Source organism: Gorilla gorilla, chromosome 13 (assembly GCF_029281585.2).
Source record: "Gorilla gorilla gorilla isolate KB3781 chromosome 13, NHGRI_mGorGor1-v2.1_pri, whole genome shotgun sequence".
Lineage (NCBI taxonomy): Eukaryota > Metazoa > Chordata > Mammalia > Primates > Hominidae > Gorilla > Gorilla gorilla.
The window spans coordinates 47,307,056-47,327,988 of NC_073237.2; the positions used below are offsets into that span (position 1 = coordinate 47,307,056).

At 41.0% G+C, this 20,933-nt stretch overlaps 1 protein-coding gene across 11 annotated transcripts in view; it reads right to left on the reverse strand.

The window, feature by feature from the left end:
• CNTLN (centlein) overlaps positions 1 to 6,862 on the reverse strand; it is a 365,528-nt gene extending 358,666 nt beyond the window's left edge. For 9 of the 11 annotated variants that reach the window (XM_063696349.1, XM_063696348.1, XM_063696347.1 and 6 more), the window contains exon 1: positions 6,420 to 6,837. In XM_063696349.1, coding sequence (XP_063552419.1) covers positions 6,420 to 6,779 — 360 coding nt within the window. In that variant the 5' untranslated portion in view covers positions 6,780 to 6,837. Of the gene's footprint in view, positions 1 to 6,419 lie in introns of all 11 variants that reach the window. The other 2 variants (XM_031014894.3, XM_031014893.3) reach the window with 1 other exon arrangement.
• Positions 6,863 to 20,933: the final 14,071 nt, after the last annotated feature.

Here is a 20,933-nt window from a genome sequence, read left to right on the forward strand (position 1 = left end):
GTGCTGGGATTACAGGCATGAGCCACCGTGCCCGGCCAATCTTGGTTATTCTTTTCTCCTCACACTTCATATCCAAATTATCAATAAACCCTACTGTCCTTATCTACATGATAGGCAAATTCTGACCACTCTCCCCACTTCTACCACTATCGCCCTAGTCCAAGTCAATTCCGTCTCTTGCCCAGCTATGTATCATGGTCTCATAGCCTTACAACTCAAAACTCTCCAGTGAGTTTCCATCAAATTAGGAAACTAATCCAAACTCTGTGTCAAGGCTACAAGACTCCATATGGCCTGGCCCATATACACCTCCCCAACCTCATCTGTCACTTTCCTCCTTGTTCACACAGACTTTCTTACTCTACTTGCTCTACTTGAACCAGGGCCAATGCACATACTGCATCATCCATCACACTTTCACACAGAGTATTCTCTCACTTCATTCAAGCCTTTTCTTAAATAATAACTCAAGTGAATTCTTCCCTGACTACTATCACAGCCACCAAAACCCCAAGTCTCTAGCAACCCCTTTTCCAGTTACAATTTTTTTTCACAGCACATTTCATTTAATAATCCTGTATGTTTAGTGATTTGGTTTTACTTGTGTGGCAGATATCTCAATTTCTGTCTCCATCATCCATTCTCTCTTTTTAGTTACAGAAACAATTCTGCCCAAGTAACAGACCAACCTCTCTTGCCTTATGGGTTATATGACTAAGTTCTGTCAATGAAATATAAGTGCTGTTGGAAACTTAAAGGAAATCTTAAAATTAGACTTGTGTCTACCCATTGTTAGAAATATTCTTCCCAGTCTGTTGTTGCTTATTTATGATGATTTTTTTGAAAAAGCAAGTTATTAATTTTACATACTCAAATGTATCCATCTTTTCAATTATGGCTTATGGATTTTATGTACCAGTTAGAAAAGCCTTCTCTATTCCAAGATTAGAAATACATTTACCCATTTCTTCTTCTGGAATTTTTGTTTTTTAATATTTTTTAATCAACAAATAAAAATTGCATATATTTATGGCATACAACATAATGTTTTATGTATACATTTTAGAATGGTTAAATCAAGCTAATTAACATAACCATTAGGGCGAGCACAGTGGGTCACATCTGTAATCACAGCACTTTGGGAGGCCAAGATGGGAGGGGATCATCTGAGCCCAGGAGTTTGAGACTGGCCTGGGCAACATAGTGAGACCCCCATCGCCACAAAAAACTTAAAAATTAGCTAGCCATAGTGGAATACACCTGTAGTTCCAGCTACTCAGGAGACTGAGGGTGGAACGATTGCTGAGCCCGGGAGGTCAAGGCTACAATGAGCCATGATCATGAAACCATACAGCCTGGGCAATAGACCAAGACCCTATCTCAAAAAACAAAGAAAAAAACATAACCATTACCTCATACACCCACCATTTTTTTTGTGATGAGAGCACTTAAAATCTATTCTCTTAGTAATTTCCAAGTGCACAATCTATTGTTATTAACTATAACACCATGCTGTACAGTAAGTCTGGTGATATGAAAAACAGTAAATTCTTTTGTGAACAATAAAATGTTACAAATGGATTGTGGAACTATGTTATATACGAGTTTTGTGAGTTTTTCAGTTATTTAAATGCTATACTACAGTCAATTTGGATTACTAAATTGAATTACTAAAAAACTTTCATATACAAAAAATAAAGTCCCCCCCCGAAAAAACACAGAACTAGTTTCCAAACTGTTCCAGACATTAATACAAGGAAACTATTATAAATCACTCATATTCTCTTTATATTTTCCCTTCCTTCAGGCACTTAAAGATGTTCTTTTTAAATAACAAAAATAAAAACCTTGGCCAGGTGCAGTAGCTCACCCCTATAAGGCTGAGATGGACAAATGGCTTAAGTCCAGACGTTCGAGACCAACCTGGGCAACACAGGGAGACAGAGACCCCCATCTCTACAAAAAATACAAAAATTAGCTTAGCGTGGTGGCACACACCTGTAGTCCTAGCTACTCTGGAGGCTGAGGTGGGTGGATCCTTTGAGCCCAGGAGGTCAACGCTGCAATGAGCCATGATTGCACCACTGTACTCCAGCGTGGGTGACAGAGGGAGACTGTCACAAATAAAATGAAAACAAAAAATAAAAACCTAACATTACTCACTATAAAATTCCTTTTTTTTTTGAGACAAAGTCTCACTCTGTTGCCCAGGCTGGAGTGCAGTGGCGCAACCTCAGTGCACTGCAACCTTCGCCTCCCAAGTTCAAGCAATTCTCCTGCCTCAGCTTCCCATGTAGCTGGGATTAATGGTGCATGCTGCCACACTCCGCTAATTTTTGTATTTTAGTAGAGACTGGGTTTCGCCATGTTGGCCAGGCTGGTCTCAAACTCCCAACCTCAAGTGATCCGCCCATCTCAGCCTCCCAAACTACTGTCATTATAAAATTCTTTATTCTCAGGCCAGGCGCAGTGGCTCACATCTGTAATCCCAGCACTTTGGGAGGCCAAGGCGGGCAGATCACAAGGTCATGAGTTTGAGACCAGCCTGACCAACACGGTGAAACCCCGTCTCTACTAAAAATACAAAAATCAGCCAGGCGTGGTGGCATGAATCTGTAATCCCAGCTACTCAGGAGGCTGAGGCAGGCGAATAGCTTCAACCAGGGAGGCAGAGGTTGCAGTGAGCCCAGATTGCACCACTGCACCCCAGCCTGGGCGACAGAGCGAGACTGCATCTAAAAATAAAAATAAATAAATAAAATAAAAATTCTTTTTTCTCACTATAGAACTTCCAAACAGAATCAAATAATAATTTTTAAAAATTAAAAATAAAAATTCCTAATTATTTTCACAAAGTTTATTAAACTTGGGCTATGAAACAGTTGACTAAATACTAAATACTAGGTCTAAATTTCCCTGGAGGTGGATTGGTTTTGTCTTTCATCAACTGACATGGAAATAGATACCATCTATACAAACACAGACACCCCAAATTGCCATTTTTCACTGGGTACCTAGTCCCACAAAAAATAATTTAGTGTTGGCAATATATTAAGCCCTCAATTGACCTCTACTGGAGGAATGAACTCAACAAACACTTGAAACTGTTTCCTAAATCTAAACAAATATTTGGTCATCAGAGCTCAGGGCAAAGGATGTCAAGAGTTTACTTACAAAATATGGCACCAGGTAGCCACTTAGTAAATTATTAGCATGAAAAATAATTTCACAAAAAGACTCGCCAAGTAGAATACAGCTACAAACAACTGGTGGAATTACACAGTAAGTTCTCAAATTTGTTTTTCTTTGTGAATAAATGAAGTTTTAACACATCTAAATTTCTAACATAAAATATAACTGGCTGACTTCTCTGATCACATACAATTTCAACATCGCCTGCTTCAAAAGCTGGTTTCATCATTAAAGTTGATGAGCTTTAATGATGAAACTAATTTCATGTTTCATTTAAATACCCTAATTTTTTCCTAAAACTGGCTTATAGGTTTAGTCAGTATTTTTGCCTGATACCAAAAAATAAGCTTTATAAATGCTATATAAACATATTACTCTTTCTACGTAAACATAACACTTTTTTCTCATCTCACTCTATAAATGGTGATAAATGTACAAATACACATGCCCCAGCATCCTTTATCACAAACAGAACACATTCTTGAAATATATAATCAAAATTAAAAGTGTAGTGGAGTTAGGTTCTAAATTAGTGAAATAGGGCATTAAATGCCATGGATGCAAAATTACCCTTTGGAACACCCTTGAAAAATTCCTTAGGAAAAAGCTACATTTGGAAGCTAACCTACTACCCTCAGTAAGTCCAATACAGATAGCTTTTCTTCCCTCATTGAAATTAATCACTTTTTCTTCAGATAAGCATTATTTATAGTTCAGTTGCTAATCAGGGGGCCATATTTTTTTAAAGTTTAATTAGATAATACAATCACTTACAGTGGGATGAGATGCTGATATTAAGAGAAACATTTGATTGCTTTCTATTACATGCTTATTCTGAGGCATTCCAATGATGTAGAATGGTATGGGGAATTACTCAAACTTCACCAAGCACACATCATTGAATTCCCATAAGTTGAATGTGAAAGCAAAACAAATTAAATGAAGCTACTACTTATGACCATGGACTAATTAGCAGTGTTCTTTTTCCTAAACTGTATGTTTCAAGCCTTGTTGGGTTCTGAAATTAATTTAGATCTGGAGAGCATTTTTTAAAGGAATAGAACTGAAAAAATATCAGCCCACACAGTGTTAGGGCATGTATTCTTTCTGAAAATATATGTATGCATATGTGTGTACTTACTAGATTGAGATACAAAATTTTACTTCGAGTTGTAATTTTCAGCAGTTTTAATGCTATGTATTCTTGGGTACTGTGATCTCTAGCTGAATAAATAAGCGGGAGAGTATACTTTAAAAGATATCAAAGTGAATATTTAATCACCTAAATGCTTTTTTACAAAACAATTGGGAGTTCAATTACTATTTTTCCCCAAGATTCCCGAAGAGCAGGAGTCTGATTTGACTAAGATGTTTATGGTGCGGGATACTGCCTACAATTATATAAGAGTATTAATATTACAAAATCTAAGAGATCATCATTCTAGACTATTATGACCATCTCTGTATTCTTACATTTGCCAAGAGTATGTCAATCATTTTCCTAGTCTATATATGTCCGAGGTCACAAAAGCCAACACCATGTTTGGAGCCACATTTTTAAAGAATGTAAGTATTTGTGGGAAGAGGTTCATCAGGCTGTTTCCAATAGACTGACTTCCTTAACCAAGTCGGTCATAAAAAAGTATCTTAGCTCTTTGGCCAGCTAAAGGCCTAACTATGTGGGGAGGTAGAAGTGGGAGGAAAGAGTGTGGAAAATATGCCAAAGAGTGTCTTAGATTAGGACTCAGAGTATCAAAGGCCTTTATCATGGGTTCACATCTTAAAACTCCCCAAAGGGTGAGGTCTGCAGATGACAAATGCTTCAATTAATTGTTGTCATTTATTTATCCCTTTGCTCCTTATCCAACGAAGAACAGAAAAATGGTAAAACGAAAAGAGGGCACCACATTAAATGTCCCAACCTTGTTTAACCAAAGGCACATTCAATTTGAAGATGGTCCCATTTTTACATCCTTCACTCAGTCAGCAAGGACCTATAAAATGGGCAAAAGAATCCAACAGAACAAACTATGAGAGAATGAATTTCTGTAATCCCGGCACTTTGGAAGGCCAAGGCTGGCGGATCACGAGGTCAGGAGATCGAGACTGTCCTGGCTAACACGGTGAAACCCCATCTCTACTAAAAATACAAAAAATTAGCCGGGCGTGGTGGCAGACACCTGTAGTCCCAGCTATTCGGGAGGCTGAGGCTGGAGAATGGCGTGAACCCGGGAGGCGGAGCTTGCAGTGAGCCGAGACTGCACCACTGCACTCCAGCCTGGGCGACAGAGAATGAATTTCATGAACTGTTTTATTAAACTGATGATACTGTTCACACAGTTACTTTGATGTTCAGCAGCTCCTAATTGGTTTCTAAGTTGAAGACAGAGTGACTTAAAGATCTACTGTTCAGTGAGTTTCCCACATCCAATCTCCCAACCCTATCTAAAGGTTCTGGTAAAATCAAAAGAGATGATGGTAAGGATGCAAAACTAAAGGAAAATTCAATCTCTTTGAACATGAGTATAGTCAAGTCCATCCTTACAAAAACTCTACAAACAGGAAAGTAATGTTAATGCAATTGATTTAGCAAATGTTTTTCACTGGCAAGATCACATGAAAATGTGATTTCTCACTCAAGGACCGCGGAATTATCATAGCTGGTTAATAAACAAGTACCAAGCATCATCTATTGTTAAGTTCCCGGCTCTGAGACTTTCTAAACGTTACTCGTCTGTGTTTACAACTTAAGTTTGACTGGGTAAAAACAAAGCCAAGTGTGGGTTTGAAATTTTAAAAACAGGCTCCTTCATCGATGGATTTTACTCTAACAAAAGTGTTTACACTTTCCTGTTCATTTCAACTAGCGGACTGCATGTCACTCCTGGGCCCCTGGTAGGTATCAGCTACCGTCACCACCAAGAACTTGGGCTTTGGGGGGAAGCGGAGAGGATGCGACTGCGAGTATCCAAGTGACCAAAACCAAACCCGGGTGCGGAGGCGAAGCCTGTCTGGCCGCAGTTCGGAAAGGGGCAGGGGCCCGGGCTTGGGGAGCCGGGCGCAGCCGCGTCCCTCCAGCCACCGGCCGCGAGCGAAGCAGGGTGTGCATCTGCCAGGGACAGTCGCTGGGCGGGGTAGGTCCCAAGGCAGAGGGAGAAAGGCGCGCCTCCCCACGGGTCCCGGCCCCGCTGTGGTGGGGAAAGGGGGGCTGCGAGAGTCCTCGATACCTGACACAGGGCCAACTCCTCCTTTAGGCTGCTCAGCTCTTCCTCCAGCAGCTGCGTCCGGGTCACCATCGCCTCCTCTACCGAGATGCCCTCTAGCCGTCTGGACCCCATGGGCGCGCTGAGGAGGGGAGCATGAGCCGGAGCTGCCCCACCAGGCCCTCGCCGGCCCCCTGACCCTTCTTCGCCCACCCAGATTTTATCACTTTCGTCCGCGACCGCCTCCCGCGCTGCGCCGGCAAAACCCGAGGCCTCGCTGCGCATTGCGTGTACTTCAGCTCCCCGCCCAACACGTGGGGACCTGGGGCCCAACTGTCGCGCTGGGGGCGAAGGGTGCGGTGAGGGAGGCGAACGCGCCGCCATGGCTGCGGCTGCTAACGGGTCAAGTTCCCTGTTGGAAACTCCACCTCCCTTTCCCCAACCCGGCGAGCCCGGAACGCCGAACCGCGCATGCGCGAGGCTTTCCCGCCTTGGCCCGCGGTGTCCCGTGTTCTCTGGTCCTGGCCGGCTTCCCGCGGGCAATGCGCCCAGCGCGAGCCTTGGGGTACGCACGCGCCGTGGCCCGAAAGGGTAAGGCCGGTCCGCCGGGCAGGCCATGCCAACGTCCTGTGCCTGAGTCCTTGGCCAGGATCGCCTGGATTTCCCGCCCACCTAAAGCCCTGCCTGCCACTTACATCCCACCTCTTAAAGCCTTCCTTGACAAGCCCCCAGCCCCAAATGATCCTTAACTGTGAAATCCCTCTCCTTCAAGGCCCCTGCCAACTCGTGTGTCACGTTTCATTGACCGCCCTGGAGTGTCAGTTACACGGCTAATCTCCCCAGCCCTGTTGTAAGCTCCTTGAGGATCAAGGAATACGTTTTACACTTAAGTGTTTTCTTCACACCCCTTGGCAAAACTGCTTTAGTACAGCTGACACCCAGCTGACTAATGTCAAGGAGATGTGGAAAGCCTCGTGCTGATCTGGGACTATCAAGCAGGTTTCCAACTTGAATGATGATCCTTTGTACACCCTTTGTCTTTTGTTTTGCAGGAGTCATGATTTCCTTTGAGTTTTTATGTCAGCTTCTTTATGCGTTGGCTGGATATCAGAGGAAGTGTAGCCCACATTGCTGAACAGTTGGGGTCCTTGGAGCAGTTTGAAATCAGTAATTTGGAGCGTGGTTGAAGAAACAAGACCTACTTTATCTTTTGTTCTCTTTTTTTTTCTTTTTCTTCTGGCTTTCTTTATAAACTTCAAATAGGTAGTAATCTTATCTTTCTTTGCCTTTCAAATACTTTGTTACTATTGATAAGATTGATGAGATGCATATTGAGCTGGCACCAGAACATCCCTGAAAGTTAGAACTGCCCTCTTCTTCAGAAAGGGTTCCAGAATACTTGGGGAAAGCTGAGATGGGGGTTGAGAGCAGAAGTAGAGAGATGACCACTTTACTGTTAACTTCATTTAATCAAAATATCACCATCTCTGCATGAGAATCTAGTCAGGATGCCAAAAGACACCCTCCCAATTAGAATCCTGCCAAGGCAACCAAGATAAGTGGACTTCTTTCAAACTGAAGGTGAATTCCTCACAAATATTTATTAAAGAGTACATTAGAAAAAGTATGTTTATAAGCCTGTCTTAGAACTAGCTAACCTACTGAACATTTACCATATGCTGAGTCCAGTGCTAAGCACTTTTCATATATGAACTCACTTAATACATATGTCACCTTCAATAAGATTATTATATATCTCCATTTTTACTAGTGAGGAAATAGACTTGCAAGGTTACTGTAACTTCTCTGAAGTGCCATGTCTGGTATCAGAAAAGCTAGGCTTTGAATTCACTGAATTCCACATAACTCTGAAAACCTGTACTTTGATCGCTACCCTGTCTCCACACCTGTGACTTGAAATACAACATTTGGTCTTGATAGTCTGTGAGATTTCACTAGACTTAAGACTGGGAAGTCTAACCACATAAGTTACGTGTTTGGCCCCAAATCAGTATTAATGCACATTTTTAATTGCTGTATGTCATTCACTCAAAAGGACATCATTTCACCTGATCATAAAAAGATCCTTTTGAAAAGCAGTGGTATAAATATGTATATGTGACCTCCCAAAAGGATAATATCCTGACTCTTCGACTAGGCATTTTTTAAAATTTTGTCTTTATTGGAGCAAAATACACAAAATACACAACATAAAATTTACCATCGTAGGCATTTTAAATGGCTACAAATAGGCCAGGCGTGGTAGCTCACGACTGCAATCCCAGCACTTTGGGAGGCCGAGGCTGGTGGATCACTTGAGACCAGGAGTTCGAGACCAGCCTGGACCACATAGTGAAACCCCGTCTCTGCTAAAAATACAAAAATTAGCTGGGAGTGGTGGTGCATTCCCATAATCCCAGCTACTAGAGAGGCCACGGCAGGAGAATCATTGGAACACGGGAGGCAGAGGTTGCAAACAGCCAAGATCACACCACTGCACTCCAGCCTGGGTGATAAAGCAAGACTGTCTCAAAAAATAAATAAATAAATAAAATGGCTACAAATAAAGAACAATTCAGCAGCATTAACTACATTCACCATGTTAGGCAACCACCACCACTATCTGGTTCCAGAATATTTTCATCACCGGAGGCGGAAACCACATACCCACATTAGTCTCTCCACATTCTCACTGCCCCTGAGCCCCAAGCAACCATTAATTAATTCCCTTTATGTCTCTACGGTTTTGCCTGTTTGGGAGATTTCATATCAATGGAACCATATAATATGTGGCCTTTTGTGTCTGGTTTCTTTTATTAGCATAATGTTTTCAAGGTTCATCTATGTTATGGCATGTATTAGTACTTCATTCTTTTTTATAGCTGAAAATATACCATTGTATGGATATCCTCCATTTTGTTTATCCATTCATCTGTTAATGGACCTTTGGGTTCTTTCCGCCTTTTGCCTATTGTGAACAGAGCTGCTATAAACATTCATGTACAGGTTTTTGTCTGAACATTTATGTTCAATTTTTTGTTTATATACCTATGAGTAGAATGTCTAGGTCATATGTTTAATTTACTGAGGAATCACCAAACTCTTTTCTACAGTGGTTGTGTCATTTTACCTTCCCATAAGCAATGTATTAGCATTCTAATTTCTCATCATCCTCACCAACACTTATTTTTTGTTTTTGTTTTGCGTCATTTGCTTTTTTTTAATTATACTTTAAGTTCTAGGGTACATGTGCACAACGTGCAGGTTTGTTACATAGGTATACATGTGCCATGTTGGTGTGCTGCACCCGTTAACTCATATTTACATTAGGTATATCTCCTAATGCAATCCCTCCCTCCTCCCCCCACCCGATGACAGGCCCCAGTGTGTGATGTTCCCCACCCTGTGTCCAAGTGTTCTCATTGTTCAATTCCCACCTATGAGTGAGAACATGCGGTGTTGTTTGTTTTTTATGGCCAGTCTAGTGGGTGTAAAGTGCTGTCTCCTTGTGGTTTTCATTTGTATTTTTCCCCATGACTAATGACAATGAGCATATTTTCATGTATTTTTTGGACATTTGTTTCTCTTCTTTGGAGAAATATCTATTCATTCAAGTTCTTTGCTATTTTTTAATTGGGTTATTTGTCTTTTTGTTGTAGAGTTATAAAAGTTCTTTATTGGCAGACAATTTTTAAGAAAAGAAACGTGCACATTTCTAGAAGTATGCATAAGGAGTTCTTTCTTGTATTAGTTATTTGCTGAAATGACAGAAGTGGATGAAATGTTAAATACAAACACTTAAGACTCAGAAGGATAAGTTAAATATCTGCACTGCTATGTGAATAAAAATGTGCAAAACAATCAAGGTGTTTTTCCTGTTCAACTCTGTCCAAATATTTAAAAGTGATAGTGTCTGTTCTGAAGAAATACATAATGAAGTCTGCTGAGGATTAAGTATATTAGAATAGAGAAACACATAATTCTCTCAATATCATCATTGTATAGTCGAAATCTTGGGAAATAATGAAAGAAATGTGCCAATTAATATGGTACTTAAATTGTCTCTTTTACTTTAATTTTTAAAATTTATTTTTAACTTCTGTTTTAAAAGAGAAAAAATGTATTGGCCGTTTCTCAGCCTTTATGTTTCTTTGTTTCCAGAAAGAATGAAGAATTTTAAAACCCATGTATTTCTGCTTTACCAGTTTTGTGTAATCTTTATTTGGTCAGCATAATTTAATTAAGTTTTAAAACACTATTAGGTATTGGTAAGACCTCAAACATCTTAGATTTCTTTTCATATCATTTTAGGAATTTATCTCAGTTTTTAGTGTTTGCCATGTCCTAGAGATTTAAATCAAGAATCACTTGCTTCAGCATCAAAAGAAAAATCCATAAGCTAGAATGTGCCGATGTGATGCTTGAATCAGTAGTAGATGCATCATGACAGCCTAGTGTGGACAAATCTCAATCCAGAAGTTAGTAGAGGTAAATAAAGAGGATTGTTTTGTGCTTTCAATTACCGCAATTTTGATTGAGCAATTCCTGGCAACTATTGATCCCCTGATCAGTCCTGAGAATGCTCTAGGTCACAATTATAGGTATACAAGGAGATATCATCAGTTCCTGTTCAAAAATTGTGACCCAACAGATCTATGACAAAATTTCATTTTCCATTTTCATCTCCAAAGATTGTCAAACAGTCCAAAACTGTTCAAACATCTGTTGTTTTTTCTATTTATAAGCAAAAATTATCTCCACTGAACCCCAACTCTAAGTGTGTGTGTTGTTCAGTGGGGGCACAGGGGAAGTAACCTGTAAGCCTTAGGTTTGAGTAACTTGTATCAGTTTATTTAGTTCAGAAAAGTTTGGAATATAGTCCGTTTCCCTGAGAAGTTCAGTTGGTTCCACAAAACACAGGGTTGCATAGTTTCAGCTCTTCATTTCAACACATGACCACAGTGAGGCAACACCCTACGTTTTCAGCCTTCTCATTTATATTTAAATTTCCTCCTCCCTAATAGATGCGATTATACACCCATGGTCCTAGATATTTTAATAGAATATTGTTTATCCTCAAGGCAGTATTGCAAAAGTACTCCAGTTCTTCCAGCCCTTTTTCTCCCCTGATTTTTTCCTAAACATGAAGGCCGTCTTTTTCCACTGCCAATGACCTGGTTTGACATTTCTGTCTTGAAGATTCTTACTTATTCCACATTACAGTGGTCTCACACACTTACACACACATACACAAGCATTTTGCCTGTTGAAGATCCAGAATGCCATCTCTTCAGTCACCACCACTTCTTTGCCTTAGTAAAGGGGCTTCTATAACCAGAGAAATAGCACTTTTTCCCAACCCAACATCATCCTGATGTGTCACATACCCACTTATGACACATAGCAGACTTTCAATAGCAGCAGCCAATTCCAAACTTTCTGATTTTCTTAGTCCCTTCCGGTAGTTGACTTTTATCCTCATCTTCCATGTTAGCAATAGGAGATAAACTTTATCAAATGGCCAAGGAGATGGCAGCAATATTGAATGGCAGAATCCCACTTCTACTGAATGTGTTTAAGTAACCCACACAGAGGCACTGATTCCAGTCTCAAGGATGAGAACATACATGTCATCTTACCATCAGAGGGTCAATTCCCTTTCTGCTTGGTGAGGTGATCAATCAGAGTACAACACGAAGTTAATGGCAACTCATTGAGTACTTCAAGGAACAGTTGAAACGAACTAATTACAAAGGTAAGAGTAGGACTGAGAGAAACACACCATAGCCTGAGGCCTCTTTTTTTTTTTTTTTTTTTTTTTTTTGAGACGGAGTCTTGCTCTGTCGCCCAGGCTGGAGTGCAGTGGCGCAATCTCGGCTCATTGCAAGCTCCACCTCCCGGGTTCACGCCATTCTCCTGCCTCAGCCTCCCGAGTAGCTGGGACTACAGACACCCACCACCGCCCCCGGCTAATTTTTTTTTTTTTGTATTTTTAGTAGAGACGGGGTATCACCGTGGTTTCGATCTCCTGACCTTGTGATCCTCCCACCTTTGCCTCCCAAAGTGCTGGGATTACAGGCGTGAGCCACCGCAGCCGGCCACCCTGAGACTTCTTAAAGGATAGGAAATGTTAGCACCCTCGGCTTGAAGGGATGAGAGAAAGAGCAGCTAATGGTACCAGGAGACAGAAGGGCTGGGTACAGACAGCTGCCTGGTGAGAGGCACAGACTCTGGAAATTCGGACCCAGGGAAACAAACGCTCCAACTTCTTCCCTCATACCCACCTCCTCCTGTACTCCACTTGCTGAACCCAACCAGTTCTTACAGGTCAGCCCTCCAGGACGTGGAGCAGGGTGAGAAACATCAGGAAACAATCTAGAGGGGCAAACACGATATATCTAGCTCAAGAGGCCAAGGTAGTCTAATAAGCAACAATTGGGATGCGGCCCAAATTGCATCCTATTATAGACAATAAATGATTCAAAGTAACAACTCTTATGTTGTTCTCATGGAAGCTGGTTGGACATTAATTTACAACAAGCCCACAAAATAGAAAAAGTGAATCACACACTACAAAGTAGAGGGAACAGAATTCAGGCAAGAGTTAGGCAAAGAGTTAGGCTTTTAAACAGAAACCCCTCTACAAGCACCAAAGGGAATGTATCTATGTACTTTCTTTATCATCTTCATATTCTTCATTAAACCCAGTTTCCAGAAGGTCTAGACTACACTAGGTAATTCTGATTATCCTAAATACTATATATTCCAAGATAATAGGTACTCAATGTCTTTTGCATTAATTTTACATTTTGCATCTCTTTTATAATTGTATAATTCTTCTCACACTTCATTTACATGTGATTGGTAGCTCTATATTTATATATATTTAGAGATTATAAGATCCTACATGGAAGAAAATGCTTTTTTTTTCTTTATCACTGATGATACCTATCACAGTGCCCTAACACAGGAATCACTTGATAAATGTCTACCAGCTAGCTTTCTATAAGCCACAGAAATTCTTGCCTTCAGCAATTAATGGACATTCCTCATGGTAGTTACTAATATCTCACTTTAGTAGACAGTGCTTTGCTATGAACAGAGAATGTTTTTGTGGAGTATGAGATAACAAAATTAATATTTGAGATAAATTGATCACATAGTAGCAGTATGCTAATTACTGTTGGTGGGAAATGAAACTGTTAAGAAACACCGGTTCCTGGTGGCCAGGCGCGGTGGCTCACACCTGTAATCCCAGCACTTTGGAAGGCCAAGGCGGGCGGATCACGAGGTCAGGAGATGGAGACCATCCTGGCTAACACGGTGAAACCCCATCTCTACTAAAAATACAAAATATTAGCCGGTCATGGGGGTGGGCGCCTGAAGTCCCAGCTACTCAGGAGGCTGAGGCAGGAGAATGGCGTGAACCCGGGAGGCGGAGCTTGCAGCGAGCCGAGATCGCACCACGGTACTCCAGCCTGGGCGACAGAGCGAGACTCCGTCTCAAAAAAAAAAAAAAAAAAAGGTTCCTGGTGCCACCAAAATTTCTTTTTCCCAAACAATGTTTTCTGATGTAGCAAACTTCTACAGCAAATTCCTTGGGAAGAGAAAAAGGCAGAAAAGGATAAGTGCAGTCAATTTGGGGACCCCTTGCCAGAACACTGTTCTTTACTCATTCCTTAACTCTTTTAACAAGTATTTATTGAACACTTCTAGGAATACAGCAATGAACAAAACAGTCACAATTCTTGCTTTGGCAGAGCTTATACTCTACTAGGAGAAAACATATCATAAACAGATAAATATATTGTTAATTAGTGATGTTATATATTTTAAAAAGCAAGGAAGAACAGTGAGTAATAACAGTGGTAAGGTGCCATTTTAGGTAGACTAGTCAAGAAAAGCATTTCTAATAAAGAATATCTAAGCAAGCACCTCAACTGACTGGGAAGCACACCACGGAAATATCTGGGAGACTATCAGACAACAAGGACATTGAAGGTATGAACATAAATCAAAAGGTTGAGTGAAATCTGAACACTGCAGTGCTTTATAGATTGTGAGGGATAACACATTCTTACATGCCATTTCCCAGGAAATGCCTATTATCCTGCAATCTCAAAGAAGCTGATCCCCAAGTGGATAAAATACCCACATGGCAAGGGAAAAAGTTTTGTGATCCACAAGAAAATCCCAAATATAGATCATGCTGAAAGACTTAAATAACATAAAGAAGCTGACCTGGGGTTTAAAGAAAAAGGAATGATGGTTACCCCTGGTTCCCTTGTGATGGTTGTAGATAAGAATCACATAAAGGAGCTTTTAAAAGAATGTTACCTGGGTCCCATCTCCAGAGATTATGTTTCAATGGATGTGGTATGGGACCCAGCATTGTTATTTTATTTTTAAGAGTTCCCCAGATGAGGCCAGGCGCGGTGGCTCACGCCTGTAATCCCAGCACTTTGGGAGGCCAAGGCGGGCGGATCACAAGGTCGGGAGCTCGAGACCATCCTGGCTAACATGGTGAAACCCCATCTCTACTAAAAATGCAAAAAAATTAGCCAGGCATGGTGGCCGGCGTCTGTAGTCCCAGCTACTCGGGAGGCTGAGGCAGGAGAATGGTGTGAACCTGGGGGGCGGAGCTTGCAGTGAACCGAGATTGCACCACTGCACTCCAGCCTGGGTGACAGAGCGAGACTACATCTCAAAAAAAAAAAAAAAAAAAAGAGTTCCCCAGATAAGTCTAACATGCACCCAGAATTGAGAATCACTGAGTTAAGCTGTCAAAAAATATCCTATGCTTTTGTGCTTCTGGGATGCACAAAAGATATCACACAATTATTTACTTAGTCAGTATTTAATAAAATTATGTGTGGCATACCTAATATGTGCTAGGAGCTTAACACTGGAGTTACAGAAAAGCCAAGGCCAACCAGTTCCTACCTTCATGAACTCATGTGGGGAAAGTTAATTGACAAACAAGTAAGCAACTTAACAAACAACAACATAGAAAATGTAATAAGTGCTAAAAAGGAAAGAAAAGGGTGATGTGATGGAGACTATCTGGGCAGGTACTACTTTCATTAAGTCAATTAAGGGGGAGCCCTCTGAAGAGGTAGAATGTGAGCTGAAATCTGAAAGATGACAAGGAACCAACTATTCAGAAAGTCTAGGGTGTGGATGGAAAATACAAAACACCAGAGGTACAAAGTTGCTTGGTATGTTCTAAAAACAGAACAAAGGTTAAGTATGGCTAGAACCAGAAAGGGTGAAAGGAAATGTGGTGTAAGATGAAGGAATGAGTTTGGACTTTATTCTAAGACTAATCGGAAATGAGTGAAAGATTTTAAGCAGAGGAGAGATATTATTTCACTACATTAATGAAAAACCACTCTGCTGTGGAGAGAATGGATTCTGGAGTTAAGGGAAGGAGAACAGAAGCAGGAAGACCAGTCCAAGCAAGAGGTAATGATGGCTTGGACCAGGGTGTTTGCAGAGGGAAAAGAGAGATATGGTGGTATTCAGGATGGATTACAAAGGTTAAGCTGATGGGACTTATTGATGGATTGGGTGTGAAAGAAGAGGGCAAAGGAAGTATCCGCTCTGACTGCCAGAGTTTGGTTTGGGAATCTGAATAGTTGAAGGTACCATAAATTGAGACGGTGAAGACTATTGGATAAACAGGATTAGAAGCAGGGAATCAAAAGTTCCCTTTGAGGCCAGGCACGGTGGCTCATGCCTGTAATCCCAGCACCTTGGGAGGCCAGCACTGGCAGATCACCTAAGGTCAGGAGTTCAAGACCAGCCTGGCCAGCATGGTGAAACCCCGTCTGTACTAAAAATACTAAAACTAGCTGGGTGTGGTGGCATGTGCCTGTAGTCCCAGTTACTCAGGAGGCTGAGGCAAAAGAATCACTTGAACCCAGGAGGTGGAGGCTGCAGTGAGCTGAGATTGAGCCACTGCACTCCAGCCTGGGTTATACAGCAAGACCCTGTCTCAAAAAAAAAAAAAAAAGTTCCCTGTGAGATATACCAAATTTGAACTGTTAAGAGACTTCTAATTAGGGATGTTGAGTAGGCAAAATAACACACAAACATGAACTTCTTGGAAGAGATTCTGATCTCAAAATATACATTTGGAAGTCACCATCATATGTGTGGTAAGGTGTGTAGAACTCACTGGTATATACTAGTTAGATAAATATGCATGAGACCCATAGTGTTTTTCAGGAAAGGCATCAAGTCCTCTTCTTGGAGATTTAACATTGTTTTATTTGTTGTTGTTGTTGTTGTTGTTGTTGTTGAGGAGACAGGGTCTCACTCTGTCACCCAGGCTGGAGTGCAGAGGTGTGGTGCGATCACAGCTTACTGAAGCCACAACCTCCCAGGCTCAAGCAATCCTCCCATCTCAGCCTCCTGAGTAGCTGGAACCACAGGCACGTGCCACCACACCTGGCTAACTCTTGGATTTTTTATAGAGATGAGGTCTCGACACGTTACTCAGGCTGCTCTTGAACTCCTGGATTCAAGCAATGCTTCTGCCTTGGCCTCTCAAAGTGCTGGGACAGATGTGAGCCACCGCGCTTGGTCTAAACATTGTTTTAGATCTAGTGAATTGAGATGGTCCTGACTGAGGCCGAGGGATAGAAATGGGCCCATGAGAGAAGGGAAAGTCTGGGTTAGTAGCCCAGATTGAGTACTTGACTGAAAGAGCTTGTAGAGTGAGGGCCAGTTTTGATCATAGTGCATGACTTACAATGGAAATTCAAGTTGACTCTTGTCACCGAACATACCAAGCAACTTTGTACCTCTGGTGTTTTGTATTTTCCATTCACACCCTAGACTTTCTGAATAGTTGGTTCCTTCTCATTTTACAGATTTCAGCTCACATTCTACCTATTCAGAGGGCCCCCCTTAACTGAGTTAATGAAAGTAGTACCTGCCCAGATAGTCTCCGTCACATCACCCTTTTCTTTCCTTTTTAGCACCTATTACGTTCTCTATGTTGTTGTTTGTTAAGTTGCTTACTTGTTTGTCAATTAACTTTCCCCATATCTGTTTGAGGACAATGGCTGAACAGTTGAATGTAAACCAAAGAGCTGTAAACTTGGAAGTTCGAGGGTAACTGCACTTGGTCCAGCATGCAGCTGGAGAGTGTGGGATAATCTCCCCCTAAAGAGAATGGATGTGATCTGTGTAGGGTTCTGTACCAGTAAGGGGGCCATTACTACTTCAGACAAGAAAGTCGCATCCAACTGTGCAGGGTCAGTTCTCAGCCATAGACAAAGCTGCCATGGAAGCAATGACAGTTGGAAATTAGAACTTTCAAAATAGGAACATCTCCAGACCTCTTCTCCTCTTGCTGTTGGAATCATAATGAGCCTCTTTAGTCAGAATTAGACTCTAGACAACAGAAGGGGGAAGCTTCAAAACAGAGAATGAGCATCTTGTTAATTGTGCTGGTGGGGTCTTACTTTGATTATCATAAGGATAAATGACCACATTTGTACTCCAAAAGGATGAGGTGCTTCATACTAAATATATAAATGTAGAAGGTTACATTTATCCTTTTTAAAGCTATCGAGGCAGTGTGATGTAGTAGTAGGTAAGAGCCTAAATCTGAATTTGAAGCATGGACTCATGACTTATCTATTATTTAACATTTTGAACATTACCTAACCTAAAAATAAGGATTAAAACAAGCTTAATGGGGCATTATGGATCAAAAGCAACAATGTCAGTAAATACTGTTTTATTGTTTCCCTGTTTCATAGCAGATGCTCAATAAATATTAGCTATAATTAAATTCTTATTAAGCATTATTAAGCTAGCTATCGTGCTAGCTTGTTATTTGATAAATGTCATCATTCTATGTTCTTATATAAATATATTTTTAAAATTTTCACAGAACAGTCTGTAAGACACATTAATCTCTCCCTTTCTGAACTCACCTACCCATTCCTACCCAATTATAGTTCTTGATTGCATTATAGATATTTCATATGCCTTAATCTTACCTCCTTAACTAAACTGTAATTCTTTGAAGATGAGGATCAGGTCTCAGTCTCCTTTTAAAATGTCCTATCACATTTTCAACAGTATTAGAAATACAGAAGCTAAGAAATATGTACTTATTAATTTGAAGATGGTCCTAAACAGAATGGGCACATAGGTATTGATTATTTTCTCTTTTTGGTTTACTGGTCCCTAGAAATATAACACATATACACAAGCAAAACTACGACATCTGTATACCATAATTCCCTGTGAATCCAGTTCCTTTTGTTTAAAATGAACAGACTAGGTCAGGCAATCCTTTGAGTCCTTTTCTGACCTAAAAATCACTAATATCATTAAATAAAAAACAACTGCATTTCTAAGAAATTTCCAAAGATAATGAATAATCCATTCATTAATTTATTCAACAAACACTTTTTTAAGGCCTACTATGTGCCAGGCACTCTTCTAGGTGCTGCAGAAACAGCAGTAAAGAAAACATCTCTAACCTCTTGTAGTCTATGTTCCAAAGGATTTGTTTCATTAAAATCTTGACCAAGGTAATTTTGAAACCAGGAGGAAGACAAATAAAGGCCATACATCGGCTGGGCACGGTGGCTCACGCCTGTAATCCCAGCACTTTGGGAGGCTGAGGCGGGCGGATCACGAGGTCAGGAGATCGAGACCATCCTGGCTAACACTGTGAAACCCTGTCTCTACTAAAAGTACAAAAAATTAGCCAGGCGTGGTGGTGGGCGCCTGTAGTCCCAGCTACTCAGGAGGCAGAACCCGGGAGGCGGAGCTTGCAGTGAGCTGAGATCGCGCCACTGCACTCCAGGCTGGGCGACACAGCGAGACTCCGTCTCAAAACAAACAAAAAAAAAAGGCCATATATCAGGGTTTCCGTCTTTAGAAAGAAATCTTCAACTATAATATCTTTTTCTCATTTTATTCTAAAAGAAAGAAATCAGGATGCCAAGCCAACCTGTATATTTTCTATTCAATTATCAAAATATGAAAGTCAGAAGTAGGCAAGATTCCCTCCATTCACTCCACATATCAGTATCTGTCCACTTTGCCTTAAATATTTTGCCCACTACTCACACTTCCCATCTATTCCTACTACCTCTGCCCCAGTTCAGACCTCCATTCATTCTAACCTAGATTAGTAAAATAGTCTTGTTCTCACCCAACTGAACTACTACAGCCAATCCTTGCTTAACTAAGCACAGCTCTCAGCATGGCACTCTGCAAAACAGAGACTGATCCAGTTTGGCTGTGTCCCCACCCAAGTCTCATCTTGAATTATAGTTCCCATAATCCCCACGTGTTGTGGGAGGGACCTGGTGGGAGGTAATTGAATCATGGGGGCAGTTTCTCCCATGCTGTTCTTGTGATAGCGAGTGAGTTCTCACGAGATTTGATGGTTTTATAAGCATCTGGCATTTCCCCTGCTAGCACTCATTCTCTCTCCTGCCACCCCGTGAAGAGGTGCCTTGTGCCATGATTGTAAGTTTCCTGAGGCCTTCCCAGCCATGCAGAACTGTGAGGCAATTGAACCTCTTTTCTTTATAAATTATCCAGTCTCAGGTATTTCTTCACAGCAGCATAAGAACAACTAATACAGAAACCTGTGGTTCCTTGTTGCCTTCATAACAAAATCCAATTATTTAACCTAGTATGTCAGGCCTTCTACTACTTTCTGACTCAACACTGTTTTTTAATATTATTTCCACCTACTTTCTCTTCCATACTCTACGCTGCAACCAAAATAAACCACTTACTTTACAGCCCTACCCTCTACCCTACATGGCCATTACTTCCGATCTATGGGATTCTGTTCCTTCCATCTGGAATTTCTGCCCTTCCCCAATAGATGCATGCGACTTCCACTTACTAGTAGCTTAAACACATAGGTGTTTATTTTCTCACCTTACAAGAAGCCCAGATTTAGGGAATCCACACTACTCAACACCACAAAGAACACCGGCTGGCTCCTTCTAAATTCCTACTCCACTGAACTGAGCAAATGACTTCCATCTTAATGAAAACAAGTTGTTATAACTGTTAGGATTACACCTTCATGCCTGGCTAGACAAAGGGGAAGAGGAAGGGCATGTACTCATATCATAAAAGCAAAAGCTTTCCCCAAATTCTCTAGATTTCCACTTATATCTCACTGACCAAACTACATTATCGGGCCACACCTAATTGAAAGAGAGATGGAAAAGCAAGTTTTTTTTAAGTGAACACATTATGATCCCAAACAAAAATTAGTGTTCTCTTAATAAGAAAGAGGAGGACAGGCCATATTAGCAAGATAGCCTAAAGTGTCTGCTACAGTTGGCAACCAATAGTATCAAACACACACAGTCAGATAAATTTTACTTAAAATTCTTCTAATTCATGATTTTGCCTCCATCTTTCCCACACTAAACAAACAACAAAAGCAGAGGCAGTTCGCTCTTTCAAATCACAGCTTACATGTTGTCCTGGCCATAGCCTTGCTTTCCCATTACTCCATTTTTCCTGCCCTTCCCA